This window comes from Chiloscyllium punctatum, chromosome 30 (genome assembly GCF_047496795.1).
Source record: "Chiloscyllium punctatum isolate Juve2018m chromosome 30, sChiPun1.3, whole genome shotgun sequence".
NCBI lineage: Eukaryota > Metazoa > Chordata > Chondrichthyes > Orectolobiformes > Hemiscylliidae > Chiloscyllium > Chiloscyllium punctatum.
This window is the reverse complement of record NC_092768.1, coordinates 26,557,369-26,582,683: the sequence shown is the minus strand read 5'-3', so window position 1 is coordinate 26,582,683 and position 25,315 is coordinate 26,557,369. Positions and strand designations below refer to the sequence as shown.

General features: G+C 41.8%; 2 protein-coding genes across 2 annotated transcripts in view; one reads left to right on the top strand and one right to left on the bottom strand.

Moving 5' to 3' along the window:
- LOC140455301 (uncharacterized) overlaps nucleotides 1-23,201 on the bottom strand; it is a 96,385-nt gene extending 73,184 nt beyond the window's left edge. The window contains exons 1-3 of the mRNA XM_072550066.1: nucleotides 22,833-23,201; nucleotides 18,755-18,813; nucleotides 8,716-10,225 (exon numbers count right to left, since the gene is read on the bottom strand). Of these exons, the coding sequence (XP_072406167.1) occupies nucleotides 8,716-9,965 (1,250 nt within the window). The 5' untranslated portion in view covers nucleotides 9,966-10,225; nucleotides 18,755-18,813; nucleotides 22,833-23,201. The remainder of the gene's footprint in view (nucleotides 1-8,715; nucleotides 10,226-18,754; nucleotides 18,814-22,832) is intronic.
- LOC140455314 (zinc-binding protein A33-like) overlaps nucleotides 1-25,315 on the top strand; it is a 147,149-nt gene that overhangs the window by 88,399 nt on the left and 33,435 nt on the right. The window lies entirely within an intron of this gene.

The window sequence follows — 25,315 nt, the reverse complement described above, 5'->3', positions numbered from 1 at the left end:
CCACTAATCCAAAAACTTGGAGTATTATGTTCAGTTTTGGTCACCTTATCATAGGAAGGATGTTATTAAACTGGAAAGAATGCAGAAGAGATTTGCAAGGATGTTGCCTAGTCTCAATTGTCTCGGTTGTAGAGAGAGTTTGGACAAGCTAGGACTTTTTCATTAGGCCGTGGGAATTGAGCTAGCGGTGGCGGGGGGTGGGGGGGGGAGAGGGGGTGTGCTGGGGAGCTTATCGAGGTGTATAAGGTCACGAGAGGCATGGATAAGGTGAATGCATTCAGTCTTTTTCTTAGGAGTGGGGAATCCTGGAGTAGGTAGCATCAGTTTGAGGTTAGAAGTGAAAGAATAAAAGGGAACCTGAGGGACAACTTTTTTAATATAGAGCTTGGTATGCATATGGAATGAAGTACCAGTGGAAATGGTTTAGATGGGGCATTAACAATATTTAAGAGGCATTTGGACAATAAATGGATAGGAAAGGATGAGAAGGATATGGGCGAAGTGCAGGGAAATGAGGTTAGTCATTGGACTGGCGTTTTGGTCGGCATGGACTAATTTGGGCCAAAGGACTTGCCTCCGTGCGGTAGGATTCTATGACTCTAAATGTTTCTGTTCACGATCAATGCATCCTGGTTGGAAAAATGCTGCCGAAATACGTTGTGTTTGGGAATAGATTTATTTATTTATCCTCGTGAGTTCACATGTCACAATAAGTTAGATGTTGTTATTCTTCTTGCTTTGTGGATTCTTGACTCCATAAATTCCAATTTATTTTCGTTCATGTTCTTAATGGGACCGCCTGCAGATGAATTTGTTTCCTGATGGAATGAGTTAGCTATCGGTTCCCTTGTCTCCATCCCCTCAGCAAGCAAAACCACGATAATAGGATTACATCTTTCAATGCAGGTGATTTTACCCCAGTATGGATCGCGCTCCCGAGAGTCTTTCATCAAAACCACAGTGTGTGCATGTGCAGCGTTGGAAGTGATCAGACCATGCGCAAAGAGAGGAATGGCGATGGGAAACAGTCGGGGATTTGGAGGTGACGATGAAGCCAACAGATGGATGGGAAACTCCGTAAACGATTTATAGTAGCTGTAATTCCCGATTAATTACTTTCTTGCCAAGCGATTTGCAGCGGAGACTGATGGTCCCGAAGGGCCGTGTTGGGGACCACTATCTTGGGAAAGGAAGGGGGAGCTTTGATTTTGCGCAGAAGGTGAATGGGCGAGGCCTCACGTCTCTGTTCCCAAAAGACGGTAGTGTCTATCAGAGACGTTGATTGGTTATCGTACATCCCGTGGGACATTGGGCAGGGCCAAAGTGATGCAGAACGCATGCGCTACACACATGAGCGCAAGGTAGATATAGAGAGATATGTGACTCCGAGGAAAAGTGAAATGGTGCGACGGGGTTTGGATTTCAACACGGGGAAAAAGTTGCGGATTGGGGATTTACACGTCTGAGGGAACAAGAGAGAAAAATGTGTCTGTAGGAACTGGAATTGTCCAAGTTTCTACTTTGCACCGAATACGACGATTTTAGTAAACAGGGTATTGCAGGGAGATTTGCAGACCGGAAACTCAAACCAAAGATCGCATCAAGGTCGAACAGAGTCACCCAATTAATCAGGATCTGAATATCATCACTCATTGAATGCATAGGGAGAAGTGATGGTCTGTTCTGCGAATGGGAAAGATTTTAAGTATCAATCTTAAGGAGGACAAAAAAAAAACTGAGACACACAGGATTCAGGATTCTGATGCGCTGACTGTAAAACGAGCCTTAACTATATATTAGCTGGACAAACAAAAGGTCACATAATCTATTTCAAGAAAAAAATTATAAATATTCTGGGAATGGCGAGGCTTCAATGGATTGATCAAACTGTAGAGTTACAAGGACACCTAAAACATGGAGGAACTAGGAATTGATGAGGACGTGGGAAAGTATTCAACTGCTATCTAAATTGGAAATGCATTGACCCATTGACACTGGGGAGATGCAATTCACCTGCTCTGTGTGCTCTATGGAAAGGAGTTCACTAATTTATCCACCATCATTGGTCACTAACATGTTCACTCTGATAAGATAGCTTTAAAATATTTATGTTAAAAGAGTTTTAAATACAGCTGAGCTGCTGCCCATCATTCCCTTCCAAAATGGACCAAGGCCATTCATCTGCTGAGTGTGTGAAAGGGATCTATTATTTGGGCATCCAATGTGTTTTAGATTAGAAACAAAAACAGAAGTTGTTGAAAAAGCTCAGCAGGTCCGGTATCATCTGTGCAGAGAAATCAGAGTTAACATTTCAGGTCTCGTAACCCTTCCTCAGAAATTGATCCGGTTCTTCCATTCGGTCTGACGAAGTGTCACTGGACCCGACATGGTAACTCTGATTTTCTTCACAGCTGCTGCCAGGCCTTCTGAGCATTTCCAGCAACTTCTGTTTTTGTTTCTGATGTACAGCATCTGCAGTGCTTTCAGGTTTTGTTGATAGATGAGTGTGTGCGTAGGACAGGCTTGTTCCATGTATATCATACGATGAACTTTTTTTGTCGATTCTGAGAGGCATTGGTGAGTTCACAAATTACTTCAAGTATTAGATTCAGCTCATATCATTGTAGTTGATCGTACTCAGGATTGGACCAAGATTAGTCTCACACTTGAGCTTTTGTTTAGTTGATATTAATAACCCTTTAATCAGTAATGCAAAATTCAATGGCGTTCTTGTAAACATTGCATCTACTCAGTGATAGGGAAATTTGAGTGAGGGCTTGCTTTAAAGTGAATGGAATTCATCTAGGATCAGTGTTTTAAGGCAACTGGAGGCAATGACACATTGCAAGGAGTGAGATGGAGTAGCGATTTTGTAGTGACTACAGAAAAATCAGGATATACTTATTCAATCGAGCAGTAGGTTGCAGTTTAAAGAGTGCACTACTGTTATATGGCCGTGCTTGGTAATTAATGAAGCTATTTGTTTGAGTGTTTTGCTGAGGTAAAAAAAAATCAAGAAGTTGTATTTATTAAATAGCAGTACAATAAGGTGCACAGATTTGGATAGCAACAGAAGATGACAAAGGATTAATCACACAAAGAGGTGTTGTTCACAACCTAATTAAGAGCAGAATGTGAGTGGAATAAGAGTCTTACATGAAAATTAGAAAATTAAATAAGAAAACATTAATGGGGGTTGGGAGGTGTAATTCAGCTATCCTAATATTAATTGGACAAAAGAAGTGGGAAAGGTGATAAGTGAAGGTAGTTCCTATAATAGGTACATGATTTTCTCCTAATGCAGAATGTAAGAAGCCCAACAAGAGACGATTCACTAAGCAAAACCAGAAACTATTGGAGAAATTCAGTCTGTCTTATAACATGTGTAGAGAGAAAACAGAGCATGTGTTTCCAGGCCAGTGGCCCTAATTTAATTCTGAAGAAGGGCTATTGGACTTGAAACATTAACTGTTTCAAGTCCAACATACACTTGCTGTGAGATGTGCTGAATTTCTCCATCAGTGTATTTTTTTTGTTTCAGATCTCCAGCATCCGCAGTTCTTTGTTTCCCATTATTAGATTTAATAATGAATCTTGCCTTCAATAAAACATAGTAGGTAATGGAAATAATATTAGGGAACATCTAGGTATTTAGCGACAATAAAATATACATTAAGTTATTACTGAATTGGGGGAAAAGGCATGAGAATGTTTAATAGATTATATAAACATCAATATGCAGGAGGTCAACAGATTTTTGGAAAATAAACTTAATGACCGGCAAACAATGAAGTAGAAGAACTTTGAAATAATTTAAAGGTTGTTGAATAGGGTCAAGGAAAGCTATATTCACATACAAACAAAATAAATAAAACAATAATGAATACCATAGATTAAATAAGGCATAATGAATAAACTGATGTGAGGACAGAGCCAAGACACAGATGGTAGAAGAGAGAATGACAAGGGGAGAATGTTTAGGAGAGAAATCAATTAAAAAAAATGAGGAAAGGAGAAGAAGAATTTGAAGTGAGTAAAATATTGTACAGGCACAACAACAAAATATAACTCGGGCTGGGAACAGAGTCACTAAGATATGGACAGGATTCAACCACAGACAAGAACAAAATTGCAGAAATACTTAATAATTGCTTTAGTATTTCACAGGGAATTAAATCAGGTTGATATGAAGAGGAGATTAAAATGATATAACAGCATTAAAATTATATGAAGAATATTCAATTATCTAACCAAACTCAAAGGGCAAGGTTAACACCACGAGGAAAAGATAAAAAGGCTGATTCTCTTTTCTCATGAAACTTGAAGACTTGGGTAGGATGATGAAAGGTTTTGATTGGGTTTATTAAGAGTCACTGTTTCCTTTTTGTGTGAGAGAAAAACTCGAGTTGGTCAATATAAGATAGTCATCAAGCCTCAGATTATAACAGAATCTTGACCAGATGGGCCAATGGGCTGAGAAGTGGCAGATGGAGTTTAATTCAGATAAATTCGAGGTACTGCATTTTGGGAAAGCAAATCTGAGCAGGACTTGTACACTTAATGGTAAGGTCCTAGGGAGTGTTGCTGAACAAAGAGACCTTGGAGTGCAGGTTCATAGCTCCTTGAAAGTGGAATCGCAGGTAGATAGGATAGTGAACAAAGCATTTGGTATGCTCTCTTTTATTGGTCAGAGTATTGAGTACAGGAATTGGGAGGTCATGTTATGGCTATACAGGACATTGGTTAGGCCACCATTGGAGTATTGCGTGCAGTTCTGGTCTCCTTCCTATTGGAAAGATGTTGTGAAACTAGAAAGGGTTCAGAAAAGATTTAGAAGGATGTTGCCAGGGTTGGAGGATTTGAGCTGTAGGGAGAGACTGAACAGGCTGGGGCTGTTTCCCTGGAGCGTCGGAGGCTGAGGGGTGACCTTATAGAGGTTTACAAAATTATGACGGACATAGATAGTCTAAATAGGCAAAGTCTTTTCCCTGGGATTGGGGATTCCAGAACTAGAGGGCATACATTTAGGGTGAGAGGGGAAAAGATAATAAAAGAGACCTAAGGGGCAACTTTTTCACACAGAGGGTGGTATGGGTATGGAATGAGCTGCTAGAGGAAGTGGTGGAGGCTGGTACAATTGCAACATTTAAGAGGCATTTGGATGGGTATATGAATAGGAAGGGTTTGGAGGGATCTGGGCCAGGTGCTGGCAGGTGAGACTAGATTGGGCTGGGATATCTGGTCGGCATGAACGGGTTGGACTGAAGGGTCTGTTTCCATGCTGTACATCTCTATGACTAAGCCAAATGATATTCATAAATCTATTTCAGATTTCAATAATAACTTACATTTATACAAAGTTTTAATGTAATTCGACTTCTTAGGAACATTATTAAACACAATAGGACATCTGATGAGGTTTTAGATAAGCTGGCCAAAAACTCAGTAACAGGCATTTTAACATGTGGCTTAAAGGGAGTAAAAATATATGGAGTAGAAATGTGTGTGAAGGTGACTGAGCGTTTTGGGACCAAGCAACAATAGGCTATTTTATCAAGGTCAGAGTGTTTAAAACATGAATGCCCAAATGCCATAACACATCTTGTTAAAAATTAGAACACTAAAATTGAGAAGAATTTGATTTAGTATAAGACAATTGCCATTTGGAAGAGATGAATGGAAAAATACAATAACTAAGAGCAGACTTTGGCCAGTCTGTTTTGCTTAGCTATTTGATAAAGTCACTGATTTGAATGTGGCCTCAGTTCTCATTTTCATTTCTATGCCACTTCAATAGTCAACCTCCTGATGGCTCAAAAAATTAACTAATTCACTCTTGAATATGTTCAATAAACTGTCCTCGGCTGCTTTCTGGTACAGATAATGTCACAAACGTTTGACCCTCTGACAGAACGAAATGTTTTCCCCACCTAAGACATAAACGGGAGACCCCCTCATTTTAAAACTTTGTTACGAGTTCTGCAGTACCCACTGAGTACAAAACATGCTGCAGCATCCATCCTATCACATCCCCTCAGGATCTGAAACAAAAGCAGATAATCCTGGAGAAACTCAGCCGGGTCTGGCAACATCAGTGGACGAAAATCAAAGTGAATGGTTTGAGTCTAGTGACCCTTCTTCAGAATGGGCCCACTCAGGACTTTGTATGTTTCAGGCAAGTCCTAATTTGTCTCATTTCCACTGGGTTCTAGCCCAGTCTGCTCAATGTTTCCTTATAAACTAACCTATTTGCCTCCAAAATAACCTAATGAACTTGAACTGAACTGCTTTCAATGGAACTGTACCCTTTCCTACAAAAGAGACCAAAAATGTACACTGCTCATAATCAGGACCCTGTGCAAACATCAATTTTCATTTGCTTCCCTAATCACTAGCTATTCCTACATGTTATTGTAATTCATGTCGCATTACACACACAATCTTCTGTAGCATAGAGTTCTGCACTATAAGTACCATTTAAGTAATCTGTAGCTTTTTTATTTGTACTGCTAAAATTGACACTTTCATATTTTTCTGACATTACAGTCTGTCAACATGTTTCTTACTCAGTAAGTGTCCTTTTGGTGACTCTTACTGTTGTTGAGAACTTATTTCCTAAGTTTGTGCCAGCACAAATTTAGATAACATCTCTTTGATGCCTTCATCCAAATCAGAAGATACTCCAAATTGATATTTCAGATAATGTATCATTATTGGATCTACTTTTATATTTAGCACTGTTTGAACAGGTATTTTGCAAAGGATACCAGCTGCAGCAGGGAAAACTGTTGCATCTACAGAGGACAAAACCTTGTTGAGGGAAGTAAAATAATCTACATTACTTTGAGAGGTCATATGACCCAAACTGTGAGCATAATAATGCTATTGGATCTGGATGCAGGAACCTCGAAAGCTAACTTAAAAAAAAAACAAAAGTAATGCAGATTCTGTAAATATGAGAACACTTACCTGGAGCAGTAGCCTTTATTGTCTCTTCACAGGAGGGACTCATCACAATATTGATCAAATAGAGAATCTGTAATTTATTACCAAAGAAGTGAAATTGGTGAGCCATAACATCCAGGTAGACACAAAAGGCCAACAGTTTGTGTGCAAAATGACTTCATTTGCAGGGTAGCATTTGGGAGAATCATTCTTTTCTGAAATTACATGTTACTTGATCAAAGCATGTTTAAGATAAACTTTTCCCCCCACACTGGAGTGTTGTTTGTGTGCATATTTTTTCCTTTGAAGAAGTTTCATTAAGTATATGTATTTGCAGTGTAAACATTTTGTTAATATTCACCGACTTGAAGATTTGTTGGCAAGAAATAAGTTTTTTTTTACAGAGGAACCTGTGTTGTCTCAATTCTGATACTGAGTTATTCTAACTTTATTGTGATCAATGAAGGAGTGGAAAAAGGATGGGAATCAGTTTACCCCATTTCATTCAGTAACAGACTGTATATAGTTGAGGCCCAGTACTGATCCTTGTAGTGTACAGCCTACCAATCTCAAGTTACCTACTTATACTAAACTTTGCTTCCAGTTAGCTAGCCAGTCCTTTATCCATGCTAAAATGGAGACAGGAGCTAGGAAGTAAAGGTTGGAGCAGGTACCATAAGCAATGGTTTCAATCTTCTCCGTCCTTAATGCAAATAAATTTCACTCACCACCGTGCAATTTGATAACTGAGAAACAGCGGAGGATGAAGCCAAGTTGCGGTAAATTGAGGCTGGGTGTCATCACTGTACATGTATAAACTATATTTGTATGATGTCAGCAAAGAATAGCATATCAGCATTAAATAGGAGGGACAGTAGAGGAGCTGAAAAAAAGAAAATATTCCAAGTGACACTGTGGCTAAAGTTATTGAAAAAGTGAGATTAAAACCAAAGGAAGATCTAATGCATGAGAACACCAGTAAAAGAATGGTCAATAACCAATGAAGAATAACATTACTGTTCCTGTCTTGCCTGGTTTACAAACAACCATTTGTTGTATTCCTGGTCACAACTCATTAATCTCATGATAAGTCATAGCAAATGCAGATTGTGCATCCCACCAAGGTTCCACTCTACTATTTCCATTCATCAGACTCATGACTAATTCATCCAGAACACCCAACAAACCTTAATGACCTCTCTGCGACAGGTCCAGCTCAACCTTTTCAGAGAAATAACCACCCACCCATTACATTCCTTTATTTGTCACAGAGCAATAAGTTATAAAAGGCATTGGGAAGGTCCCACATATAATTGAAGAAAACATTTTAAATTGTTCTTCAGAAAGAATCCCAATAAATGTAATTTTGAGATCAGTGTGAACTGTACAAAATGTAAAGATCAGGTAAATATAGGATGAATGCAATCCTTGATTTTATCTAACAGGGACAAGATGTGGATGGTAATTAATTTCCTGGATAGTGTCCACGGTTGGTTTTCTATTTATATGTTATGACTTTCTTCCAGATTGTCCATTCAGAGTTCCAACCAGCTGACGTCAAATACTTGGATGGAAGGATAACAATCTACAAGAATGTTTTTAACTGTGGTGATTTATTTCACATTTATAAAGTATATTAACTCCAACTGGTGTTAGAGGGGTTACTTACATCCTCAGAAATAAATGCAAACTGTCAGAATGAACATGGTTCAGTCCTGATTGATATTAACCACAGCATTATCAGCAGAATCCAATCCCTGCTGTTGCATATGAACTCTCTGGTGTGTTATTAGGTGGGATGATTGAGTAAATCCTTTCTTACACAGAGAGCAGGTGAATGGCCTCTCCCCGGTGTGAACCCTTTGATGTCTCAGTAAGTGGGACGTACAGGTGAATCCCTTGTCACAGACAGAACACGTGAATGGCCTCTCCCCAGTGTGAGTGCGTTGGTGTGTCAGCAGGTGAGATGAATGGGTGAATCCCTTTCCACATGTGGAGCAGGTGAATGGCCTCTCCCCCGTGTGACCTCGCTGGTGCATCAGCAGATCTCTTTTCGTTTTAAATTTCCTCTCACAGTCAGAACATGTGAAAGGTCTCTTGTCATTGTGAACAAGCTGGTGTGTCAATAGGTGGGATGACTGGGTGAATCTCTTCCCACACATGGGGCAAATGAAAGGTCTCTCCCCAGTGTGAATTCGCTGGTGTGTCAGGAGGATGGATGATTGAGTGAATCTCTTGCCACACACAGGGCAGATGAATGGTCTCTCCCCATTGTGAACTCGCTGGTGTATCAGGAGATGGGATGATCGACAGAATCCCTTGCCGCAATCAGAACAGGTGAATGGTCTCTCACCGGTGTGATTGTGCTGATGTGTCAGCAGCTCATTTCTGCTTTTAAACCTCTCTTCACAGTCAGAACATTTGAAAGGTCTCTTATTGGTGTGAATACGTTGGTGTGTCGTAAGATGGGATGAGCAAGTGAATCCCTTCCCGCATATGGAGCACATATATGGTCTTTCTCCAGTGTGACGGCGTTGATGTATAGTAAGTTGAGATGATCGGGTGAACCCAGCCCCACAGTCAGAGCATCTGAATGGTCTTTTATCAGTGTGAACACGTTGATGGCATGTCAGTTCCTCTGAGCTTTTATAACACTTCCCACAGTCTGAGCATTTAAAAGGTCGTTCATCAGTGTGAACTCGTTGGTGCTTCAACAGGTTGGATGAATTAGTGAATCCCTTCCCACAGTTCAAGCAGGTGAATGGCCTCTCACCAGTATGAGTGTGTTGATGTCTCAGCAGATCCTGTTTACTTTTAAATGGCTTCTCACAATCAGGGCAGTTAAAAGGTCTCTTGTCAGTGTGAACATGCTGGTGTCTCAGGAGATGGGATGACTGAGTGAATCCCTTCCAACAAACGGAGCAGGTGAATGGCCTTTCCCCAGTGTGAACTCGCTGGTGTCTCAGTAGGTGGGACGAATCAGTGAATTCCTTTCCACAAACCGGGCAAGTGAACATCATCTCACCACTATGAATGAACTCCCAGCTCAATCAGGTAATGAACTGATTTATCACACACCCACCCGCCATTTACACAGTTTCTCGCTGATGTGACTGTAGCTGTGTATTAACAGGTCAGCCCTCAACCACCAACAAAATACGTGGACAGCTGCTCCCTGCTGAGCATGGTGCTTTTTGTTTCCATGTTTGAAGACCAATGTTGCTGAACTGGTTATCTATCAAGTTTTCTTATGCTCTGACAATTCCCCTCTTGTAATGTCCTGTAAAACAAATTTAAAAAGGAATAGGGAAATGAGAGAATATACACAAAAACACAAAGGCCCAAAAACAGAAATTGCACGAAGAGCTCAGCAGGTTTGGCAACATCTGTGGAAGAAAATCAGACTTAATATTTTGGGTCCAGTGCCTCTTCCTCAAAACTGATGGTAACTCGGAAAATGTTAGTATACATAGAGAAGGTAGGGTGGGGGAGGAGGTAAGGAGTAAATGATAGGTGCGATAGAAGTCAATGAGAGAGAAGAACAGTTCGACAGACAAAGGAGTGGATAATGATCTGGCTAGCGGGTGAATAGCTATTAAGGGAAACTGTTAGCAGCTAACAATGCAGTTTGTGCAATAGCAGAATATCTGATAATAAGCACAGAAATTGCTGGAAAAGCTCAGCAGGCCTGGCAACATCTGTGGAGAGAAATCAGAGTTAACGTTTCAGGTCAGCCGACCATTCCTCAGAACTACTGTGATAACAAGCCTGGTGTGTACGGGTTGGGATAAGGACATGGGTGAGCTCAAGTGTAAAGGTGTTGAACTCGATATTGAGTCCAGAAGGCTGCAGGGTTCTTCCAGCTTGCACTGAGCTTCGTTGGAGTACTGAAACAAACCTAAAGTGGAGATATTGGCCAGGAAACAAGGTGGTGTGTTGAAGTGGCAGATAACTGAAAGCTCGAGATCTTATTGCAGACAGAATTAAGTATTCTATCAAATGGTCACCCAGTTTAAGCTTTGTTTCCCCAATCATAGAATCCCTACAGTGTGGAAACACACCCTTTGGCCCAACAAGTGCACACCAATCCTCCAAAGAGTGACCCAAGAAGACCCATTCCTGTTATCCTATATTTCACCCAACTAATGCACCTAACCCACAGATCCTTGAATACTGTGGGCAATTTAGCATGGCCAATTCACCTAATCTGCACATCTTTGGATTGTGGGAGGAAACCGGAGCACATGGAGGAAACCCACACAGACAAGGGGAGAATGCCCAACAGAAGGGAGACCATATAAAGTGCAGTGAATGCAGTAGATTATACGAAGTATAGATAAAGTGCTGCTTCAGCTGGACGGTGCGTTTGGGCCCTTGATACTGAGGCAGGATGAGGTAAACACACAGGTGTTACACCTTTTGCATTTGCAGGGGAAGGTACCAGGGGAAGGCTGTGGAGATTGGGGGGGAGGAGCAGCGTTAGGAGTGAAGTAAGAGTGGACCATGTGAAAGTGAGGGCAAGGTTGAAATTGGAAGCCAAATCAATAAACATTTCCAATTCGAAAGAGAGGTGAAGTAGCACTGATGATATCACCGATGTACCAGATATACTCGGGATACCTATGATCCTGGGTAGATTCAAAGCATGAAGGATGAAACTTGAGTTGGAATCGACACAGGGCGAGTCTGGCCAGGAAGCAGTCACTGAGGAATGTGATGTGACTGTGGAAATGACTCTTAGCAAATACCACAATTTTAAAAAGGTGATCAGGAAAAGCCAAAGAATGATAGACCGGTGGTGAGCACATATTGGAGGGAATCCTATGGATAGGATTTTCATGTGTTTAGAAAAGCAAGGACTGTTTAGGGATGATCAACATGGCTTTGTGTGAGAAATTGTGTCTCACTACCTTAATCAAGTTATTTGAAAAAGTAATGAAGAGGATTGATGAGGGCAGAATGGTGGACATGATCTGTATGGGCTTTGGTAAGGCTTTTAACAAGGTTCCGCATTGTAGACTGGTTAACAAGGTTAGTTCACATGGAATACAGAGATAATTACCCATTTGAATACAGAACTGGCTCAAAGGTAAAAAGACAGAGGGTGGTGCTGGATGCTTGTTTTTCAGACTGGTGGCCTGTGACCGGTGTTGTGCCACAAGGATCAGTGCTGGGTCCAGTGCTATTTGTCATTTTTATGAATGATTTGGATGTGAATATAGGAGGTATGGTCAGTACGTTTGCACATGACACCAAAATAGGAGACTTAGTGGTCTACAAAGAAGGCTACCTCAGAGTACAAAAGGATCTTGATCAGATGGGCCAATGGTCCCAAGAGTGGTAGATGGAGTTTAATTTCGATAAATGTGAAGTGCTGCATTTTGGAAAGGCAAATCAGGGCAGGACTCATACACTTCATGCTAAGATCCTGTGGAGTGGTACTCAACAAAGAGACCTTAGAGTGCAAATTCATAGTTCCTCGAAAATGGAGTCGCCAGTAGATAGGATAGTGAAAGTGTTTGATATGCTTGCCTTAATTAGACAGTGCACTGAGTACAGAGCATATGTTGCATCTGTGCAGGACATTGGTTCGATCACGTTTGGAATACTACATGCAAGTCTGGTGTCCCTGCTATAGGAAGGATATTGTTAAACATGAAAGGGCTGAGAAAAGATACATGTCCAAAGATGTTGCCCAGGTTGGAGGATTTGAGCGATAGGAAGGGGCTGAATAGACTGGGGCTGCTTTCCCTGGAGCATTGGAGGCTGACAGGTGACCTTACATAGTTTATAAAATCATGAGGGGCATGGATAAGCTAAATTGCCCTGGGGTGGGGAGTCCAAAATTAGAGGGCATAGATTTAAAGAGAGAGGAGAAAGATTTCAAAGGGTCTTAAGGGTTACCTTTTTTCATGCAGAGGTTGGTAAATTGGAAAGGGACGAACATACCGGCAGGGAGATTTGCTAGAGCTGCTCGGGAGGATTTAAACTAGTAAGGTGGTGGGGGCGGGGAAAGGTGGGACCTAGGGAGATAGTGTGGAAAGAGATCAATCTGAGACTGGTACAGTTGAGAACAGAAGTGAGTCAAAGTCAGGGCAGGCAGGGACAAGTTAGGGATTAATAAATGAAACTGTAGTTATTTCAATGCAAGGGGCCTAAGAGGGAAGGCGGATGAACTCAGGGCATGGTTAGGAACATGGGACTGGAATATCATAGTAATTATAGAAACATGGCTCAGGGATGGGCAGGACTGGCAGCTTAATGTTTCAGGATACAAATGCTACTGGAAGGATAGAAAGGGAGGCAAAAGAGGAGGGGAGTGGCATTTTTGATAAGAGATAGCATTACAGCAGTGCTGAGGGAGGATAATCCTGGAAATGCATCCAGGGAAGTTATTTGAGTGGAACTGAGAAATAAGAAAGGGATGAATCACCTGATTGGGATTGTATTATAGACCTCCTAATTGTCAGAGGGAAACTGAGAAACAAACTTGTAAGGTGGTCTCAGCTATCTGTAAGAATAATAGGGTGGTTATGGTAGGGGATTTTAACTTTCCGAACATAGACAGGGACTGCCATAGTGTTAAGGGTTTAGATGGAGAGGAATTTGTAAAGTGTGTACAAGAAAATTTTCTGATTAGTGTGGACGTACCTACTAGAGAAGGTGCAAACTTTGCTCTACTCTTTGGAAATAAGGCCAGGCAGGTGACCTAGGGGTCAGTGGGGGAGCACTTTCGGGCCAGCGACCATAATTCTATTAGATTTAAAATAATGATGGAAAAGGATAGACCAGATGTAAAAGTTGAAGTTCTAAATTGGAGAAAGGCCAATTTTGACAGTATTAGGCAAGAACTCTCAAAAGCTGATTGGGGGCAGATGTCCGCAGCTAAAGGGACGGCTGGAAAATGGGAAGCCTTCAGAAATGAGATAATGAGAATCCAGAGAAAGTATATTCCTGTTAGGGTGAAAGGAAAGGCTGGTAGGTACAGGGAATGCTGGATCACTTAAGAAATTAAGGGTTTGGTTAAGAAAAAGAAGGAAGCATATGTAAGGAATAGACAGGATAGATCGAGTGAAGCCTTAGAAGGGGATAAAGGCAGTAGGAGTATACTTAAGAGGGAAATCAGGAGGGCAAAAAGGGGACATGAGATAGCTTTGGCAAATAGAATTGAGGAGGACTCAAAGGGTTTTTACATATACATTCAGGACAAAAGGGTAACTAGGGAGAGAATAGGGTCCCTCAAAGATCAGCAAGGCGTTCTTTGCGTGGAGCCTCAGAAAATGGGGGAGATATGAAACGAGTATTTTGCATCAGTACTTACTGTGGAAAAGGATATGGAAATAGATGGTGACACCTTGCAAAATGTCCAAATTACCGAGGAGCAAGCACTGGATGGCCTGAAACGTATAAAGGTGGATAAATCTCCAGGACCTGATCAGGTGTACCCGAGAACTCTGTGGGAAGCTAGAGAAGTGATTGCTGGGCCTCTTGCTGAGATATTTGTATCATCAATAGTCACAGGTGAGGTGCCAGAAGACTGGGTTGGCTAACGTGGTGCCACTGTTTAAGAAAGACAAGCCAGGGAACTATAGACCAGTGAGCCTGACGTCGGTGGTGGGCAAGTTGTTGGAGGGAATCCTGAGTGACAGGATGTACATATTTATTGGAAAGGCAAGAACTGATGAGGGATAGTCAACATGGCCTTGTGCGTAGGAAATCATGTCACACAAACTTGACTGAGTTTTTTGAAGAAGTAACAAAGAGGATTGATGAGGGCAGAGTGGTAGATGTGATCTATATGGACTTCAAAAAGGCATTCAACAAGGTTCCCCATGGGAGACTGGTTAGCAAGTTTAAATCTCACGGAATACAGGGAGATCTAGCCATTTGGATATAGACCTGGCTCAAAGGTAGAAGACAGAGGGTGGTGGTGGAGGGTTGCTTTTCAGACTGGAGGCTTGTGACCAGTGGAATGCCACAGGATTGGTGCTGGCTCCTCGACCTTTTGTCATTTACTTAAATGATTTGGATGCGAGCATAACAGGTACAGTTAGTAAGTTTGCAGATGACACCAAAATTGGAGGTGTAGTGGACAGCAAAGAGGGTTACCTCAGATTACAACAGGATCTTGACCAAATGGGCCAATGGGCTGAGAAGTGGCAGCTGTAGTTTAATTTAGGCAAGTGCGGGGTGCTGCATTTTGGGAAAGCAAATCTTAGCAGGACTTATCCACTTAATGGTAAGGTCCGAGGAGTGTTGCTGAACAAAGAGACCTTGGAGTGCATGTTCATAGCTCCTTGAAACTGGAGTTGCAGGTAGATAGGATAGTGAAGAAAGCATTTGGTATGCTTTCTTTTATTGGTCAGAGTACCGAGCACAGGAGTTGGGAGGTCATGCTGCGGCTGTATAGGACATTAGTAAGGCCACTGTTGGAATATTGTGTGCAATTCTGGTCTCCTTCCTTTTGGAAAGATTTTGTGAAACTAGAAAGGGTTCAGAAAAGATTTACAAGGATGTTGCCTGGGTTGGAGAATTTGAGCTATAGGGAGAGGCTGAACAGCTGGGGCTGTTTTCCCTGGAGCATCGGAGGCTGAGGGATGACCTTATAGGGGTTTACAAAATTATGAGGGGCATGGATAGGATAAATAGACAAGGACTTTTCCTTGAGGTGGGGGAGTCCAGAAGTAGAGGGCACAGGTTTAGGGTGAGAGGGAAACAATAAAAAAAGAGACCCAAGGGGCAACCTTTTCACAGAGGGTGGTACGTGTACGGAATGAGCTGCCAGAGGAAGTGGTGGAGGCTGGTACAATTGCAACATTTAAGAGGCATTTGGATGGGTATATGAATGGAAACGATTTGGAGGGATGTGTGCTGGGTGCTGGCAGGTGGGACTAGATTGAGTTGGGATATCTGGTCGGCATGGTCGGGTTGGACTGAAGAGTCTGTTTCAATGCTGTACATCTCTATGACTCTATGTAAGGAATGAGCTGCCAGAGGAAGTGGTGGTAGTTGGTAGAATTGCAACATTTAAAAGACATCTGGATGGGTATATGAATAGTAAGGGTTTATTGGGATATCGGTCATATACTGGCCAACAGGACTGGATTCATTTCAAATATCTGGTCAGTATGGACAAGGTGGACCCAAGGGTTTGTTTCCGTATTTTACATCTATCTGACTCCATGACTGTATGATCTGGCAAAACTCTGGGAATGGCAGTGAAATTAATGATGGTGGACAAAAAAAAAGATTGGAACGGAAATCCTGTTGGAAGGAGGTGCAGAACTTCTTCAAGGTGGCCGTGCGTAGAGAAAATCTGGCAGTGAATTAAATACTAAATAAAATTCTTCTCTCTAGATACTGACATTTTCCTAGCTATCATCAGCTTTCAGAAAGGGTCACAGGAGTCAAAATGTTAGCTCAGATTTCCCTCCGCAAATGCTGCCAGAACAGCTGGGTTTTTCCAGCAGTTCTAATTTTGTTGGAAAATGTCAGTTTTTATGTCGACATTGGGTGGGGGAAGAAAGGGTAAAGAGTAACTGCTTGGGAAATCTACAACATTCTGGACTCAATATTGAGTTCAACAACTTTAGGACTTGAGCTGTCCCACGTCTCATCTCTAGCCCACATGGCAGGCCTTGATATCACATTATTTGCTAATACACACAATCCAATGTTAGCTAGTAACAGTCCCCATGAATAACTATTCACTCTCCATCTTGATCACTACTCACTTCTTTGTCTGTCCAACTATTCTATCTCTTTGGGCTCGATGTCGTTTACTCCTTACCCTCTCTTCCCTAGCTAATTTCTGCATATAAACTAACATTTTCCTCATAATCATCATCACTTCTGAGGAATGTCACTGGACCCAAAATGGTAACTTGATTTCTGTCCACAGATGCTGCCAGACCGGTGCTCTTCCAGCAATTTCTGTTTTTGCTTCTGATTTTCAGCATTCACAGTTCTTTTGTTTTTAAACCACAAAGGCAGGTTGTGAAACTTCACTGAATTCATTTGTGGGACCAGCAGTAGGGAAAATTATTAACTTCAAAGCTGTTACTTATTGTAAGAACACAATTGCCTCACTCATCTCCTTCAGGGAGGGAATGTGTCAGTCAAACAGGGACTACAAAATTTGGATTCTTTGGATGAGAGCCACAGAGGTGCCAGTGAGTGAAGAAAAGTTTTGCACAAGCTGCAGATGCATAAAACTTTTCACAAAACCTCTAAAAACAAAAACTATTAACTACTGAAAAGAAAGGGGAAATCAAGTACATGGGAAACCATTGTTTCCAACTTTCCTTCCAATCTTATATTTTACATTCATACAGTACACAAAAGGCCCTTTGGCCTACTGAGTCTGTACCACCAAAGCTACACTAAATCTAAGATGAATCTTACTTTTCAGCACTAAGCCCATAGCACATTTAGAGTGCTCATACAAGTATTTTTTTAAAGATTGGGAAGTGCATTTGTAACCCCTCCCATTATCTGAGTGAAATTAGTTTGACTCAAATCCTTCGAAACCTTCTGTGTTTTACCTAAAATTATGTCCCCTAGTTCATGACCATTCAACTTAGGGTAATAGCAGCTTTCTATTACATCTGTCCATGCCCCTCATAATCTGATAAACCACTGTCAGGTACCCTCTCAAATCTGTTCCAAAGAAAACAAACTGAGCTTATCTAGAACCTCTTGATAGCTAAACTGCTCCATTCCTTTGCACCCCTGCAGTGCAATCACACTGTTCCTAAAGTGTGGAGGGTAAACCCGCACACAGTACCTCAGTTGTGATTGAATGAAAGTTCTGCACAACTCCAACATACTTTTATAATCTGGTTTGCTCAACTGATAAAGGGAAGTTTTACATAGCTGATCGGGTGAGCAACTTAATTCCCTCAAAGAATTTATATTTCTCACTAGTCCCACAGTGGAAATTGATATGCTGAATTGGGCTCAAAAGGATCCAGCAACTTCACCAAAATAGAGTCAGAGAGATGTACAGCAAGGAAACAGACCCTTCAGTCCAAATAATCCATGCCAACCAGATATCCCAACGTAATCTAGTTCCACTTGCCAGCACGTGGACCATTTCCCCCTGAACCCTTCCTTACCATGTACCCATCCAGATGCCTTTTAAATGCTGTAATTGTACTAGCCTCCACCACCTCCTCTGGCAGCTCATTCCATACACAAATCACCCTCTGCGTGAGGGGAGATGGTCAGACTTCCTTGGGTCCCTTGTGTGTATCAACATTATGTTGTTAATATTTAAATTAAATATATTATAATTTTACCAAAAACACTAAAGGTGAGGCAAAACTTTCCAAACCTTTTTGATCCTGGTGGTTCTTGGAAAATCATTAATGCGGTTGCTGTGATTTTCCTGCCACTTGTTTCAATAAATTGCGGGTAGTGTCGACATTGTTTCATGAGTTACCGCAAGGTCCCTTCAGTCTAATATTTACGTAACTGACTGTTAAGACTTTAAAATAATACTCGCATTTTCATTAACAAAGTCACCCAAAGATATTTTATACATGTGTTATCAAACTGAGTCCTATAGGCTTTAAGGAATACCTAAAGGAAGGAGAGAAAGGTTAAGAGACAGAAAGGTTAAACATCTCCTTTTTGGAGGTATAATAGGTGCTGGATGTGTTTTCCTGGAATTCCAGGAGCAAAATTTCTGGCTGTAACATCTGCTCCTTTTTTTGATGTATTTTAGGCGCTGAGGTGATTTCCTCGAATTCCAGGAAGAGAGAGAGAGAGAGCGTGAGAGACAGAGCACGCGAGCGAGAGAACGAACCTGCACAGTTACTGCCTTTGCTGTTTTGAATTCATGTATCGCTGGACATCGGAGTGCATCTGGGAAAATTAACAAACAGTGAATTTCACAACTAATCTTGGTGGAACCTGTTTGGGTGAAGTTCACAACACAGAATCAGATAAGTTAATCGTTGTTTTAAATGTGTCCAGTGGAAAGGCTGCTGTAGTGAGTGGAGTGGGTTCTTTCTTGACTATATGTTTTTGGAGATATGTCTGTTGATTAAATTTAAAATATAAGCCATAACTATGAATTTAATTTGGGGCAGTGTTTTGTAGAGGAATTAGACGGTGTTATCTTCTGGGTTTGTAAATTGTGAACGAGCGAAAATGGCCTTTAGTACAGTGATATGTACTTCTTCTCCGATGTGGAAGTTTAAAGAGGGGTTAAGGGTTACTGCGGATTATATCTTCCATAAATGCTGTTGGATGCGAATCTTGTCAGATCGAATGGATCAGATGGAGAGACAGTTAGAAGCGATGAGGAATTTGCAACAGCAACAGTATGTGATAGATGGCAGTTAGAGGAAGGTGGGAAAGTCTCAGATACAGTCACATAGATGGGTTAACTCCAGGAAAGGTAAGAGAGGTAGGCCCCTCGTGCAAGAGTCTTTTGTGGATATACCCAGGGAGATAGTGAGGAAAGAGATCAATTTGAGACTGGTACAATTGACAACAGAAGCGAGTCAAACAGTTAGGGCAAGCAGGGACAAGGTAGGACTAATAAATTAAAGTGCATTTATTTATTTGGAGGCAGATGTTCGCAGGTAAAGGGACGGCTGGAAAATGGAAAGCCTTCAGAAATGAGATAACAAGAATCCAAAGAACGTATATTCCTGTCAGGGTGAAAGGGAAGGCTGTTAGGTATAGGGAATGCTGGATGATGAAAGAAATTGAGGGTTTGGTTAAGAAAATGAAGGAAGCATATGTCAGGTATAGACAGGATAGATTGAGTGAATCTTTAGAAGAGTATAAAGGAAGTAGGAGTATACTTAAGAGGGAAATCAGGAGGGCAAAAAGGGGACATGGGATAGCTTTGGCAAACAGAATTAAGGAGAATCCAAAGGGTTTTTACAAATACATTAAGGACAAAAGGGTAACTAGGGAGAGAATAGGGCCCCTCAAAGATCAGCATGGCAGCCTTTGTGTGGAGCCGCAGAAAACGGGCGAGATACTAAATGAGTATTTTACATCAGTATTTACTGTGGAAAAAGATATGGAAGATATAGACTGTAGGGAAATAGATGGTGACATCTTGCAAAATGTCCCGAATACAGTGGAGGAAGTGCTCCATATCTTGAAACGGGTAAAGGTGGATAAATCCCCAGGACCTGATAAGGTGTACCCGAGAACTCTGTGGAAAGCTAGAGAAGTGATTGCTGGGCCTCTTGCTGAGATATTTGTATCATCAATAGTCACAGGTGAGGTGCTGGAACCCTGGAGGTTGGCAAAAGTGATGTCACTCTTTAAGAAGGGCGGTAAAGACAAGCCAGGGAACTATAGACTGGTGAGCCTGACCTCGGTGGTGAGCAAGGTGTTGGAGGGAATCCTGAGGGACAGGATGTACATGTATTTGGAAAGGCCCAAGGACTAATTAGGGATAGTCAACATGGCTTTGTGCATGGGAAATCATGTCTCACAAACTTGATTGCATTTTTTGAAGAAGTAACAAAGAGGATTGATGAGGGCAGAGCAGTAGATGTCATCTATATGGACTTCAGTATGACATTCGACAAGGTAGCCCATGGGAGACTGATTAGCAAGGTTAGATCTCATGTAGTACAAGGAGAACTAGCCAATTGGATACAGAACTGGCTCAAAGGTCGAAGACAGAGAGAGGTGGTGGAGAGTTGTTTTTCAGACTGGAGGCCTGTGACCAGTTGAGTGTCACAAGGATCGGTGCTGGGTCCTCGACTTTGTCATTTACATAAATGATTTGGATGCGAGCATAACAGGTACAGTTAAAAAGTTTGCAGATTACACCAAAATTGGAGGTGTAGTGGACAGTGAACAGGGTTACCTCAGATTACGACAGGATCTTGATCAGATGGGCCAATGGGCTGAAAAGTGGCAGATGGAGTTTAATTCGGATAAATGCGAGGTGCTGCATTTTGGGACAGCAAATCTTCACTTAATGGTAAGGTCCTAGGGAATGTTGCTGAACAAAGGGACCTTGGAGTGCAGGTTTATAGCTCCTTGAAAGTAGAGTCGCAGGTAGATAGGATGGTGAAGAAGGCGTTTGGTATGCTTTCCTTTTTTGGTCAGTGTATTGAGTACAGGAGTTAGGAGGTCATGTTGCGGCTCTACAGGACATTGGTTAGATTGCTGTTGGAATATTGCATGCAATTTTTGACTCCTTCCTATCAAAAAGATGTTGTGAAACTTGAAAGGGTTCAGAAAAAACTTACAAGGATGTTGCCAGGGTTGGACGATTTGAGCTAAGGGGAGAGGCTGAACAGGCTTGGGCTGTTTTCCCTGGAGCGTCTGAAGCTGAGGGGTGACCTTATAGAGGTTTACAAAATTATGAGAGGCATGGAGAGGGTAAATAGGCAAAGTCTTTTTCCTGGGGTCAGGGAGTCCAGAACTAAAGGGCATAGATTTAGGGTGAGAGGAGAAAGATATAAAAGAGATCTAAGGGGCAGCTTTTTCATGCAGAGGGTGGTATGTGTATTGAATGAGCTGCCAGAGGAAGTGGTGGAGGCTGGTACAATTGCAACATTTAAGAGGCATTTGGATGGGTATATGAATAGGAAGGGTTTGGAGGGATATGGTCTGGGTGCTGATAGGTGGGACTAGAGTGGGTTGGGATATCTGGTCGGCATGGACGGGTTGGACCGAAGGGTCTGTTTCCATGCTGTACATCTCTATGACTCGAAGTGAACCTGCACAGTTATTGCCTTTACTGTTTGAATTCATGTATCGCTGAACATTGGAGTGCGCCTGGGAAAATTAACAAACACTGGAAGCTGTTAAATTGCAACATTTAAAAGGCATTTGGGTGGGTATATGAATAGTAAGGGTTTGGAGTGATATGGACCAGGTGCTGACAGGTAGGACTAGATTGGGTTGGGTTATCTGGTTGGCATGGACGGGTTGGACCGAAGGACCTGTTTCTATGCTGTACATCTCTATGACTCTATCTGTCTATATTTCATGACTCTGTTATGCAGAGGGCACCTGAGTGTCCTTGTGCACGAATCACAAGAAGTTGGTTTGCAGGAACAATAGGTAATTAAGAAGACAAATGGAATACTGTTTTTCATTGCTAGAGAGATGGAATTTAAAAACAGGGAGGTTATGTTGCAACTGTGAGGCCACACCTGGAGTACTGTATCCCATTTTTGTCTCCTTACTTTAAGAAATGATACACTGGCACTGAAGGAGGTGCAGAGGAGGTTCACTTGGTTGATTCCAGAATTGAGGAGGGTTGGCTTATGAGGAGAGATTTAGTAGATTGGGACTATACTCATTAGAATTTAGAAGAATGAGAGGCAATTGTTTATCAAATATAAAATTATGTAAAGTATACATAAAATAGAAGCAGGGAAGTTGTTTCCACTGGCAGGTGAAACTAGAACTGGGGGTATAGCCTCAAAAATAAAGAAGAACAGGCTTAGGACTGAATTGAGGAACTTCTTCACTTAAAGGGTTGTGAATCTGTGGAACTCCCAGCCCAGTGAAACAACTAAAGTACCTTGTTGAATGTTTTTAAGACAAAGATAGATATATTTTTGAACAGTAAAGGAATTAAGGGGTATGGTGAGTGGGCAGGTAAGTGGACCTGAGACCACAATACCATCAGCCACGATCTTATAGAATGGCAGAGCAGATTCAGATAGCATACTTCTGCACCTATTTCTTAAGTAGGCATCTCTTATGTAAGCAGTACTTACACTAAAATGAGGGCATGTAAAGGCAATAAACTGCAGAGAATGCTGGAAATCTGAAACGAAACAGAAATCGTCGGGAATACTGAGCAGATTAAGCAGCATCCGTTGGAGAGAAGCAGAATTAAAGTTCGAGGTCGATATCCTTCGGTCAGCATCCATTAAAATACCTACCTAAAAAGGTGAGTAATGGCGGCTGTATTTCCCAGACGTCTCCGAATCTGAGAAATCGCTCAGATCCAACGCGGTCATTTCCCCATGAGCCCACAGTGCGCATGTCCGTCAGGGCCAGCCGCTGGCAGCTCCTTTGTTCCGAGTTGGACGCGGCGGAAACGACAGAAGAAACAGCACACGGCGACACAAGTGCAGAGACGCTGCACCATCGCTTGAGTAGTATCTCTACTCACTTTCGGGAGCCCTCGCCTATGGTCCAGTGGGCCCAGCGGTTCTAGTTCTGAACCGCAGAGGCTCAAACGACGCTCAATTGCACTCGTCGTAGTTCAGCTCCTGGGAGCTGTACTGCGCATGCTCCACCAACACCATCGCGCCACGAAGAGGCGGTGATTCGCTGCACATGCGTAGTTTCGCGATCAGTGTGTATTATCGCGGAATATTCTGGGTATATTGTTCCACCATTGATTGAGAGTGGCGGAAAGAAAAAGTTCGTTGGTCAATCAATATTAAAATATTTAAAATGGAATGATAATCAAAAAAGTTATTTACCATTCACTCAGTGATTGGTCTTACGAAAAATTATTGGTTACATTAATAGGCATTGCATTTAGTTCGATTTTAACTTTTATTTCATGAATTTAGTTACTTTTTTTTCTGCTCGTAGTACCACTCTCAGACTCACGGTCTCATTCATTTTCTTCCAGTATTTATCTACTGGTAGTGCAATGTTGCCTTGTGGCGTTTAATAGCGTTATTACTATCTTTGGGAGCGAACTGGAAAAGGTCAAGGTAGCAATATGTTGTTCAGTCATCACAATGCATGAGTGGCGGAGCTTGAAGCGGCCAGCCAGGCGAAACTTCGTGAATGTCGGCAAGGCAAAATATTTCTTTTCAAAGCAACTCAATATTTGCTTCCTTCGCAAAAGCGTATAAAATGGGTCAGAATTTTCTTTTCAATTACAAGTTGCAGAGAAGTTAGAGACAAATTTAAGCATTTAATTTCATTATTTCTGTGTTGCTGTTACAGCAGACAGGTATCACTTCTCACTGCATTTGTTTTGATATCTTCATATGCTTTCCCCTCCCCTCGAATCAACGTTTCGAGCATAGGCCTGAAGGACGGCTTTTCCAGCAACACATTTTTCAGCTTTTTTTCACTCTAACATTGGTTACTGTTCTTTCAGTTACTTTGGTCAAAAGATCTATTAACAAGTATTTCATGGCTTGTCCTGATTTTTTTTCGTTGGCTCCATGAAAATTATTAATTGATTAACATAGAACATAGAATATTACAGCGCAGTACAGGCCCTTCAGCCCTCGATGTGGCGCCGAACTGTCATACCAATCTGAAGCCCATCTAACCTACACTATTCCATGTACGTCCATATGCTTGTCCAATGACGACTTAAATGTACTTAAAGTTGGCGAATCTACTACGTTGCAGGCAAAGCATTCCATACCCTTACTACTCTCTGAGTAAGGATACTACTTCTGATATCTGTCCTATATCTATCACCCCTCAATTTAAAGCTATGCCCCCTCGTGCTCGCTGTCACCATACTTGGAAAAAGGCTCTCCCTGTCCACCCTACCTAACCCTCTGATTATCTTATATGTCTCTATTAAGTCACCTCTCAAACGTCTTCTCTCTAATGAAAACAGCCTCAAGTCCCTCAGCCTTTCCTCGTAAGACCTTACCTCCATACCAGGCAACATCCCAGTAAATCTCCTCTGCACCCTTTCCAAAGCTTCCACATCCTTTTTATAATGCGATGACCAGAACTGTATACAATAGTCCAAGTGCGGCCGCACCACAGTTTTGTACAGCTGTAGCATAACCTCATGGTTCTGGAACTTGATCCCTCTATTAATAAAAGCTGTATGCCTTCTTAACAACCCTGTCAACCTGGGTGGCAACTTTCAAGGATCTGTGTACCTGGACACTGAAATCTCTCTGCTCAGCTACACTACCAAGAATCTTACTATTAGCCTAATACTTTGCATTCCGGTTACTCCAATCAAAATGAATCACCTCACAATTGTCCACATTAAACACAATTTGCCACCTCTCAGCTCAGCTCCGCAGCTGTAACCTACACCATCCTTCGTTACTATCCACAACTCCACCAACCTTAGTGTCATCTGCAAATTTACTAACCCACCCTTCTATGCCCTCATCCAGGTTAGCAGTGGTCCCAACACCGACCCTTGCGGTACACCACTGGTAACTGGACTGCAGGATGAACATTTCCCATCAACCACCACCCTCTGTCTTCTTTCAGCAAGCCAATTACTGATTCAAACTGCTATATCTCCCACAATCCATTCCTCCACATTTTGTAAAATAGCCTACTGTGGGGAACCTTATCAAACACCTTGCTGAAATCCATATACACCATATCAACCGGTTTACTCTCATCTACCTGTTTGGTCACCTTCTCAAAGAACTCCATAAGGTTTGTGAGGCACGACCTGCCCTTCACA